This window comes from Mixophyes fleayi, chromosome 3 (genome assembly GCF_038048845.1).
Source record: "Mixophyes fleayi isolate aMixFle1 chromosome 3, aMixFle1.hap1, whole genome shotgun sequence".
In the NCBI taxonomy this organism is placed as follows: domain Eukaryota; kingdom Metazoa; phylum Chordata; class Amphibia; order Anura; family Limnodynastidae; genus Mixophyes; species Mixophyes fleayi.
Window position 1 is genome coordinate 87,415,218 of NC_134404.1, and position 12,021 is coordinate 87,427,238.

The 12,021-nt window shown below is 38.4% G+C and overlaps 1 protein-coding gene across 4 annotated transcripts in view; it reads right to left on the minus strand.

The window, feature by feature from the left end:
• The window catches only part of U2SURP (U2 snRNP associated SURP domain containing), a 50,372-nt gene that overhangs the window by 16,010 nt on the left and 22,341 nt on the right, over window positions 1–12,021 (minus strand). For 3 of the 4 annotated variants that reach the window (XM_075201927.1, XM_075201929.1, XM_075201926.1), the window contains 6 exons: window positions 11,495–11,660; window positions 10,610–10,821; window positions 3,764–3,807; window positions 1,575–1,679; window positions 1,252–1,318; window positions 932–1,095 (listed from right to left, as the gene is read on the minus strand). In XM_075201927.1, the coding sequence (XP_075058028.1) occupies window positions 932–1,095; window positions 1,252–1,318; window positions 1,575–1,679; window positions 3,764–3,807; window positions 10,610–10,821; window positions 11,495–11,660 (758 nt within the window). Of the gene's footprint in view, window positions 1–931; window positions 1,096–1,251; window positions 1,319–1,574; window positions 1,680–3,763; window positions 3,808–10,609; window positions 10,822–11,494; window positions 11,661–12,021 lie in introns of those variants that run through there. The other variant, XM_075201930.1, reaches the window with a different exon arrangement.

Here is a 12,021-nt window from a genome sequence, read left to right on the forward strand (position 1 = left end):
ATGCTGCCCAAGCTTTGTACTAGAGTCCAAATTTAAGTACTCCGATTCATGTAGCTGGTACACAAACTATATAATTATGAAGTAATGATACCTGTGACGCATAAATAGTCCAAGTAGGGTGCCTGTTCTCGAAAAAGAGGAGCTAAATTCATTTTATAGCAACATTTTAAAATTGTTTTTTTTATTTTTCTTCATAAAAATACAATTCAAGTTTAATTGTTTGCAAACTGAATGGAATAAAGCCCTTTTCTGATTTTGCTATGTAAGGAGTGCACAGTTGCACTTTTCAAATATACAATTGACACAATTTCAATGACAAATCAGCTTGTGAAACATACGGCACAAAAATCCAGTAATAAATATTATTTGTAAGTAGAGTCCATTTGGAATCTGGTGCTCACAAAAATTACAATTAAAAATATAACTGATAGGAAAATAAATCCTTTAATTGACCACTAATAATGAAAAATGTAATGTAACAAGTAGTCAAAGGACATGACCATGCGAGCTTGTGCAGCAAAACAATTTTTAAAAGTTGCTCTCCACTGTGTCCTGAATGGAATTGTAGACATAGGGATAATTCATCCCTATACTCTACTAGAGCTTTCAGTCACATTCATCTGGTTCCCTTCAATTTGCGTTTCACAATGCCCAAAAAAATAAAAATGAAGTGGGGATGTTTATCTAAATAAGCTTTAAATTATCCTCGGCTGCTGGGTGCCCTGAACGCAGAATGTTGCAATATATTTGAATCAATCATGAATGTCCAGGTTCATCAAATATGGTGCTAAATAGACTGATTTTCTCAAAATACATTATTGCATATTTTAAATTATTGAATATTCATCAGTCTAAACTATACACCATTGAATAATTGGTAATTACAATACAGAAGCTTGCGCAAATGTAATGGTTAGGCATGTAGACATACTCTTCTTTAAGAGATCCCTTTTTGATGGACTCCTCAACAAAAGTCTCAACTTCCTGTTCCTCTGTCATGCCATGCAAGTATGGATTCAATGGCGGCGGCCGCCACAATGAGCCGTTCTTAAACATTCTGAAATCTTCTGTTCTCCACTTTGTGGGAGAATCTCCCTAAATTAAAAGATACAATTATTAAGAGAAAGTTTTTTGAGCTGTGTTTACTTGAATGGGGAGAGTTAAAAAAAAAAACCACAGTAAGCTGTCAATTATGAAACATTATGTAATAAGAGAATAACATTTCACCATTTAAACTAGTATATTACTTGCCTGCAATATGGAGTAAAGCTTCCATCTGTAATATACATGGGCAGGTGTCTGGTTTTCAAATAAGAACCTGCAAAAAAAACAATTCATTACATTAATTTATGACCTTACCAATTTTCCTAGCTTAATCATAAAATAGTGTGTATATTGTAGTTTATTAGGTTCATACATGAACTATTACTCTGAGAAGCAAAGGTAATCCTTTTCAACAGTTGCCCTCACACATATAAATTACAATAAATCCTGGAAATACAGAGTGCAGAGGACATCATGTTTTGTGGTACTGGGACATTGGGACTTCTAGAAAGAGAAAGCTAAATCTGTACCTGAACATTGGATTGTTGATTTCTCTGTTCATGATCATAGCTTCAAACATTGGCCCTTCACGCACCACAAATTCGATCATGCGATGGATCAGAGCGAGTAAATTCCTACAACGACAGCACAGTTAAAGAAAAATGTATTCACACCCTACCTACTAGTTGCACTCCACCTAACTCCTGTACTGATTACTAGCCACTCTGCAGTGACATTACAATACTACATAAAAATGAAGGATATCGGTGTGTGTGAAGCCACTGCTGAATGGGCTGTGTAGTGCAAGCTAGACCAGGGATGCCCTACTGCAGCTAAAGTATTAGTCCCACTGGAGCATGTAAAACAGACTAATTTGGCTTCCAGGGCAGGCTGAGAAAAAAAGTTATATCATGGTTTAAAATGAAACATTTACCTATAGGGTCATGCAACACTAATGTATGGGGCGTCTACATATACTGTATGTTAAAATACAATTCTAAATGGATACAATTAAAACCAAAAGGTTTTTACTTATAAGTACTATGCTCACTTTATATACAAGAACAGTTTATGTTAAAGAATCATATGAAAGATGGAGTAGAAATGCAGCAGCAAAATCCTTCTGTCACTATACAAGATACTGTTGGGATTATTTCAATAAACTGTACAAATCCTTTGTGATTTTATGTACAAATCCAATTATACCATTGATGGCTCTTAAAAAGGCCATAAAAAAAATCATTGAAGATAAAAATGGAATGTTTTTAAGAAAACAAACACAAGCTCTTCAATGACAGAAGGATACTGCCTGAATACACATTGAATTCTTTCAGATATTTTACAGGCCAAGACCCACTGATGACAGTTTAGAATAGAAAAGTAGGGGTTTAACTAAGATTCCTATAAAACAATTAGGTGTAAAAAAAACAAACAAAAAAAAACACCAAAACAAATAAAAACCAAAACAAAAAACCACTGTATGAACAGAAATAGGGTCAAGTCCATTCATCATAAAACATGTATGCCTACTTAAATTAAATAAAAAAATAAAATAAAATAGTGTATATATATATGTATATATAAAAAAAACAAAACAAAAAAAACCCCAAAAACAACATCAATACTTAAAAAAGAAAAAGTAATTCCCAACTATGAGAAAGCAGCACATCTACAGCACATTGGTGCATAGATTAATCTGGTAAATTTCCAGTGGAGCACCAATACAGATACAAAAAGAGGCCATTTTCTGCTTTGACATTTTTCTTCATAACTAAGCTATATGCTGCCCTAAAAGTTAACATAATTGTCTAAATCACATGGGTTTTTATCTTGTATTTAAAGGGCAATTACTTTAGTAAGGGGAGGGAATAGTGTATTATAAATGGATAAGAATCAAAATTGCTATAATTTACAATAAAAATTGTGTAAGCTACATTTTGGCCAAAAGTTATGTCAAGTGCTTTAATTATAACAACAACCACATTTATTGGAGTCGATCGTACCAATGTCTGGTCAAAATACTTTCCCAATCCTTCCCTGGATGTTTTCCTGGTCCCCCGCTGCCGCAGACAGTTCAGCTGTGGTGTTGCTCACCAAGGCCAATGTCAAAGGTCAATGGGAATTGGAATCTGATTAACTTATTTTAAGTGAGGTTGTATTTTTCATCTTGAAGAAAAGACTGCACTTCACTGAGCAAGAGTGTATATGCCAACCTGATCCAGTTCTGACCAACCATGGCCTACATCACAAAAATATACTGCAAAAGGAGAAAGTATTCCAACTGCCCTATCAACACATTAAGTATACATTTTTGCACTGTGATTTGCAGAAGCACTAAAGAAAAGGATGAAATCTGGAATTTAAAACATCGGGCGCACTATATTCTCTCTATGGAAAAGTAAAAGAATGGGGAATCAACAGCATTAAAATATCCTAACACTTAATAATAATTGCTGTAACAGTGAAGTGTGGAGAATGATTCACTTGCCTCTTATAGGTTTGTTCCAGGGCTGTATAATCCTAAATACAGAAACCACTAATGGCTTTATGACTAATCTAGCACTAACATGTATTGTGTAGTAATAACAGACGGCCATTAATAAACTGTTGCTCAGTGAAGTCCCAATCATCCCCTCAAGACCACCAACCAATTATTTGTAATTTTGTAGGGGAAATTTTCTAAAGTCAAATGAGTAATAATAAAGAAAAAAAAATGTACCTTTCTGTTGGGATAACCACTTTGACTATGGCTTGCGACAGAGTCTGTATATGAAGTCACATCAGATAATAAACATAGAATATGTGAGTATTGTTAACAAGTAACAAGCAAAAAATATACATATTCATTTAAACACTAAACATCTAGTACAAACTTTTGTAGGCACTTCTTGACAAGTCATACTAAATACCTATCAAGATACAAAGAATGTGCCCACAAAGTGGCTGAGAACTGGAACGTCCTTACATAATACACATTAAGGCAGCAAATAGGTACTACACTGGAAATTGTAAGGGCAAGGATTTTATAAATACTACAAAACAGGCTATGCGCCAATGTATTTTCTGATAATTATCTAATATGCTTGTGGGGACCTTCACTTTCAACAATGAATCAGAGGCAATAGAGATCACAGCTAGAAATTTATACAGAGCTTGGTTAAAATGAGATCGCATTGGGGCACAGGAAAATTTCAATGAAAGTGTTAGCCAGGGCAAAATGACCTCTCAATGAGTTTGGGAACTGTTGGCCAAATTACCTTGATGCTAAAAAAATCCCTCCCATCTACTATCACTTACTAGCAGGGGGAGATTATGTATTTCAGGTGCAGCTGTACTGCTTGAATTACCCCAGCAATATATTCTTGTCCTATGTGTCTTTTTAACAGATATAGTATCAATATCAAATATATACTACTGAATGCATCAGTTTACAAGGGTCTTTTGTACTTACTGTTCAATTCTTTTCTCTGCTTCTGCAAGGGCACAGAGAGTGGGAAATGGAGTAAGGAACCTCTCCCCATAAACCCCCCCCCCCCCCCCCACACACACACACTTTACAATGAACACAGCAAGGAGGCAAGAAAACGATGATTCAGAGAAAACTGATTGGGCTAGTTGGTCTATGTCCATCTAAACACTTGGAGCACGGGTTTTAATGGCAAGCACAAATATCCTGCACCCAAGGAGCAGTTTTTAAGAACACAGGGACAGCACCACCAACTCCTGATTAATCTAAAAACCAGGGACCATTTTAAACTGGAAGGATGGTACTTGTTTCCATGTATTATGAGTAGCAACCATCTCAGGATACATGCCACGTTGAAACAATAGCAAGGAGGGCAAAACAAAACATCCAAGTGTAAGAAAAACCAGTAGAACAAGAGGCTCAAAAGTAACACCTCAGATGACCTTTTGAACCAGGTTGAAGACCACTAAGAGGAGAAAGGAAGAGCAGGCAGAACACAACCCGCTCCTTGTAAAAATACTAACATCTAGAAGGAGGACAAAGACCCGCACCGTAGGATAAATCAAGGCCAGACATCTGGAGGAAAAGAAGCAAACTAGAGATATGAAACATTTCAGGTTGAACCTGTTCCTTGCACCAGTCTAAGTAGAACAACGAAATCAAACTATAATAGACAAGAGAAGACAAAAAGTTTCCGTACCCACATCATGGTTTACAAGTCATTTCTGATTAAGAATCATGGCTTCAAGAGCCATGTTGTTAAAGACAATTCTGTGAGGCTCTGTTGAGAAACAGGGACATAAGATCAAACAGATTTAAGTAACAGAGCTATCTATGCCAATGGGGACATTGAATAATGCCCACACCTCTTCCAATATTAGCTTTACCAGGAACCACATGATCAGAAAGGGAGATGGGAGAGACAGGTAGACAAAGTGAAAAACTAAGTTCCTTGCGTCATAGAGGGTTGAGCTAGTGATTTAGCTTCAAAGAAAACATTTATTTCTGGGGACCCCCATATTTAGGTCCTGAAAAACTTCAGAATTATCATCAGCTATTTATATAGCGCCACTAATTCTGCAGCGCCGTACAGAGAACTCACTCACATCAGTCTCTGCCCCCATTGGAGCTTACAGTCTAAATTCCTTAACACACACACACAAATTTGATAGCAGCCAATTAACCTACCAGTATGTTTTTGGAGTCTGGGAGGAAACCCATGCAAACACAGGGAAAACATACAAAACTCCACACAGATGAGTCCCACTTGCTTGATGGCTTAGGAAGTCCACCCACTGAATGAAGGTTGCGGAGGTGGTTGGAACAAAATGTTCTCTTTACTGGTGAATACAGGATGCTTCTCATGGCCTTAGTGCCCCGGCAGACAATGCCACTGTAGAGGCTTCTCTGAACAATAAATGAAGCACCAATTCACTTGGCCTTTCGTAACAATTTCCAGGAGCTCAGTTAGATAAATGACTCCAAGAAATTTATAAATAAGATGGGAGTTTTGAGGAGACCATGTACCCAAACGTGGTGAAGGAAAACCCTCTTTATTACAGGAAGCTGACCACTCCCTGACTCCAAATGGGACGTGCGATAATTCAAGTAGCACTCTCAAGGTACCCAAAACCTAAAGTCAAAACTAATCCCCACCAATACTCATGCAGCACTAAATAGTAGTGTGTGGGTTGGACAGAATTCATCAAATAAGCTTCTGGAACCATGTTCTGGCAAAAGAACAAACTGTACAGCAGTGTGAAAGCGAATCCCCAGAAACACCATTAAAGTTGACAGGGTCATGGGACTCCCAAGAGCTGGCTAAAACCAAAAGATTAGTAGGCTTTCAACAGATCATTCAGATACAAGACCATCATCATAGCCATGGCAGCCAAGACCTTGGTGAAAATCCATGGAGTTGATAATAAGTAGAGATGGGCGGGCTCGGTTCCCGAGATCCGAACCCTACCGAATTTAGGGTATCCGAGTACCAAGCCGAGCACGCTCGGTACTCTCCTGCCCATTCGGATTCGAAATTGAGGCAAAATGTCATCGTGACGTATTCGTTTTTCTGAGCTCGGTTCTCGCGAGATTTGAAAAGCATAAATACCAGCCTCCACAGCAATCCATCGCCATTTGACAGAGGGAGAAAGCAGGGTTAGGTCACACTGGCTATATCAGCGCAGGGACAGTGATTGATTGTATTCAATACCATTGTAATCAGTTGTTACAGCAGTAAGAGAAGAAGAGAGAAGGGTTTTTGTTCAGTTTCTGGCACTCCAAGTGCTGTTGGGGTGTCCCCCATTCTTTTGCAGAAATTTATCTGGCTGTCCAAAAAGTCCTATATTACAGCAGTGTCAAAAAAATATATTTAGAACTCCCATTTTTTTTTGGGGTGTCCCCCATTCTTTTGAATACATGTTTCTGCCTGTCAAAAAAGTCCTATTTGGCAGCAGTATCTAAAACAATTTGTAGCACTGCAAGTGCTTTGGGCTCAGAATGGATTCAAAGCAGTCCACATATGAGCAAAATGAGCAACCAGGTTCTGTCACCAGTCCTGATGGTAGTGTTCCCAGTACGTCATCAGGGAAAGGCGATGTCAAACTACACAGTCTTTTGAAATCAGTCAAAAAAACACACCCCAAAAAAAATGTACCGTGTTGAAGCGAAAAAGAAGTGTAACTGAGGAAAAGTTAAGTGCCGATAAAAAAGAAATTGCAAACATGCCATTCTACACACGCAGTGGCAAAGAGAGAATGAGGCCTTCGCCTTTCTCTATTAGTGGCAGATCCAAAAATGTTACCGAGCCTACAAGTGGTGCACAACTACTGTTACGCGTCAAAGCCGAGCTGCAAGATAACAGTAAGGCATTAGAGGATAATGTTTGCTCTGATTCACAAATGACACCAATCCCTGTGGAGAGTCCATCCAACAGTGGGATGTCTAATCGTGAGCATTCTGTTAGTGTACCCATAAAGAAGGTCCCTTTCAGCAGTTCTGCTGATGTGAGCCTGAACAGCCCGAGAGTAGCCGGTGATACACAAATTGAGGATGCCACTTTGGAATTAGAAGAGGTTGAGGGGGAGATTTGTGTAGGCGACGAGGGCGCTAATGATGATGTTGATGATTATGATGCAGACAGATACCAAATTGCCTTTCTCAATTTCTATTTATATTTTAGATTATATAACGGCTAAATAGTTTTCTATTTTACTCCTAGTGGAGAGGGGATCTGATGCAGACAGATACCAAGCTGCCTTTGTCCATTTCTTTGTATATTCTAGTTCTACAGTCTATGCAGGCTGCTTTTTTTCTATTCAACTACAAGTGGAGGGCGGGGGGGTCATAGACAGCCACCAAACTACCTTGGTCCATTTATTTTTTTATATTGATCAGTCTATCCAGGCTGCTTTTTTTCTATTCATTTACAAGTGGGGGGTGGGGGGGGTGCTATAGAGACAGAAACCAAACTGCCTTTGTCCATTTCTTTAGATATTTAACTAGAAGTGTAGGGTGTAATATACACCCAAAGACGATGGCTGCATTGCCAATAGGCTAAAATGGAGAGGAAGACAATCAGGTTCGTGTGCAGAATTAGGGACAGCCTACCAGGGATTAAACTATTTTCTTCCTAATTTATTATCTTTAGAATTACCTTACTTATCCAAGAAATAGGTGGAGCACTAAATTTGGTTAGTTTATGCCCAAAAACATAAATTTTTCTACAAAATAGCAAAACAAAAACAAAACACGGGGGTCAGTGAGCATCTCTAATAATAAGTCAAAAGGGGAACACCTGAAACTGGAAAAAGTAAATCGCTTTAACAAAAAAAAACAACAAAAAAAAAACCACACAGGTTGGCAGACTATCTGGATCAACCTATTCGCCTTTTGACAATAATTAGAGCTGGACTGGGAGAAAAACAAGCAAGTGGTGCAATGGTTTTCTAAAAAGGGAGTGAAGGGCCTGGTTTTTTTATACCCTGAATATAGATATTCGAAAAATCTGGTTTGAGATAGTGGTTTGAAAATGGATCACATTTCACCAAATATGTTTGTGGAACAATCTGCTATGGACCTAGATTCAAACTTGTAGTTTTAAATCGGGGTCAAGCTTTGAAAATTGAAGCTTACAATCATGGATAGTGTAAAAATTATTGTTCAACACAATGAAAATATTCATAATTTAGCTCTTTTTTTTTTTTCAAACTGTTCAAATGTGTGCAAACCAGCTCAGACCTGTTCAATTTTATTGATTTTTTTAACCAGTTCTAAGGCTGGTTTGATAATCAAACAGAGACCAGTTAAAGCAACTCAAGTCCTTAATGGACACCACAAAAAAACACCACATTCATGAGACAGTTTGTCATATTTCATGGGGTTATCTAATGGTCGGGCTAACCCATGTTTCGCCTTCCTATTTTACTTGAGGATGAGTCAATCACAGACTCATCCAAAACATTCCCCAGACGCCCAATTGGCAGGGTATTATGGGTTTGTCCTGTGCCGAGCAAGCAGTCTGCAGGCCAGTCCTTAACCTTTCCCAAAAAGACCTTTATGAACTGAATTGGGGATTTAGCCAAGGCAGGTTTGGGGAAAGAAACACCAAAGATAGTCAGGCCCTGTCCCGAGTTGCCCATCAGGAAAGACTAGAAAGGCGGTCTGCCGCCTTCCCTGAGCAAGATTAATAGATGAGTTGCAAACAGGCCATAGTGCAGGCTGAAGACTAAATGAGAGACTGTAGTACATATGTATGTACATGACTCTAGAACACTGTAGTAATGCTGGCCGCACTGGAGACACTTATTCAAAGACTCTTGCTATATGCTGATTAGCGGTACCAGAGTGGCTCGGCATCCTCAAATCTGGTGTCTCTAAGGGACAGCCATTGATTATTTGCACCTCTGAAGATCTCTGCTCCTCATCGCAGCTGTCATCTTGAAATGAACAAAGTTGTCCTTTCTCCTCTTGATCAGGAATGCACCGCTTTGCTCTACGGCAGTGTTTCCCAACTCCTCATGCACCCCCAACAGCTCATGTTTTCAGGATTTCATTAATCATGCACCGGTGACTTAGTCTACCTGGCTGGGTCAGTAATTATCCCACCTCTTTCCACCAACAGAAATCCTCAAAACATGAGTTTTTGGGGGTGCATGAGAACTAGAGTTGGGAAACACTGTTCTACGGTAATGAAAACTCCCCTTCTGAGTAAGTAGAAGTAAGCGGTCGCTGTTTAGATCTCCCTGGTCAGAATAATGACCAGGGTGAGAAGACCGATAATGCTCCAGTGTTCTAGAGTGGAACCACAAGGGGTACACTTGAACCATGTCTGAGGCCATGAAAATAGAGGATTGTTTCTGTACACACTCATTCAGCCCCTCCCAACACAGGTATGTTTGCCCTGCAATGCTAGACGGGAGAACAGAGGCAGTCCCTCTAGTATTTCAAAAGAATAAAATAGAATTAAATAAAACATAAACAAGGACGTAAACAAGGAGGAAATCTGATTTTATGCAGTGTTCAGTCTTCCTGGGGTAAACATAACTCACATTCTAAGTGCCCCTCCCCTACTGCAAATGAAGAAGTTGTATTGGACATGTAACAGTGCTTTTATTTTATTGAGCAATACAAAATAAACAATATTTTAATAACAATATGCTCTTAATTTAAAGCCCGAAGCAAAAATATAAGCAAAGTATCTGGATTTTAACCAAGCTCTGTATATGTCTAAAGACTAATACAAAACTATAAGCAAAGCAACTGCCTGGAATCACATATCTGCAGTAGTGTGACAATGTTTCCCAACCAGGTAAGAGACAGCTACATTAAGCAGGCTACAAATATCCAAGACAGTGAAAGGCACAATTATTGTTTTCACTCTATTATGACAGAAAAATGCTGTGTTCAAACAGTAAAAGGGGTGACTAGAGAAGTACATGTTCTAACCTGTTTAAACTACATGTGGATATGTTTAGAAGTGTACATAGTGTAAGTGTATAGGGAGAAGAAATACAGTATATAATTTAGATATGTATGTAAAATATATATGTATCCAACACCACTGATGAGGTGAGTACACTGCTAAGTTTTGTTAATTACCTTCTCAAAATCCTCCTTATTTTTCGGTGGTGGTAACATGGGAGCATTGGGATTCTTGAGACGCTCTCTAGGCTGGGCATTAAATGGTAGACCAGATGGAGGGGGTGGCAGGGTGTGCTCCATCATAGACGGGGGAATATAGATTGGGTGTGGAGGGATAGGAACCGCTTTTCCCCAGCCTAGCTTCATTTCAAAAGACATAACCATTTTTCCTGCAATCATAAATAAAAGTTTTTATTTATTTATTTTTTAACTTATCCATCAGAATTCAGCATTATTCGAAGATTTTCCCACTGTTATTAAATAATATTAGAAAATCAAAATATATTATTACAGATCAGTCATGTTAGCAATTTCTATCACTAGCAAAGTAATTGATGTTTACAATCTTAGACTCTGCCAGAGCCACTAGAGGGAATGGGAGACCAACAGACCTGGTAGGTTTTACATGAGCACCTGAGAAGGATCTGGGATATACCAGAACTATCAAGTAGAAATCTACACGACAATGTAACTGCTACAACGCTTATAGACACTGAAGAAAGAAAGCTTGGATGCCAATTAGGAACACCTTGTTTGCTTCTATCTCCCATTATTACACAAGTACATGTTATTTATGCATAAAGAGGTGCAGGGATACTGAAGTGATGAAAAAGTATCGGATAGGTAGGATACAAACGTGGAGGTAAACATCTTGTCATGGTATGGAAACTCATCATACTACTTAACTGGAGGGGTTCTTTGAAGGAAAATTAAAGTATATATACTATATTCAGCTTTACATTATACCAGCTTTAATCCCTCTCAAATACTACATACGATTAAAATGGAAAATGTAAACACAACACAAAAAAAACCAAAAAAAAACCCGACAACATATCTTACCATTCAGATTTTTCAAAGCTCTTTCCGCATCCCGTCTGTTCATGAAGGCAACAAAGCCACAGTTCCTCTCTCGTGCCCTCTCCTCATCCGTTCGCGGCCACATGATTTTAACACTAGCCAATGGCCCAAACCTCCCAAATTCCTGACACAACATTTCTTCATTCATCTATAAAGGTGATTAAAAATGTGCATTATCATTCTTAAACAGTTTATTTTTTTATACTGCAAGCAGTTACGACATCATCTTGAGATTTGTATTTTTCCCCCATATGTACAAATGTGTGTTCACCCAACAATTAAAGATATAATGCATCTAGATTCTGTGCAGGTTCATTATACTTGGGTAATGGAATGTGGGTCTAGTAGGTTTATACATGTGACCAACCACTATCTGTTAATTTTCTGCAAGAACATAAAGCGGTAGATTCAATTAAGCGAGTGGTCCCACTGGAGCATTGCGTGATGTGCCCCTCTCATGCGAGTGTGATTACTTTAAAGCTCAGATTAAAGATTATCGGGTATACATA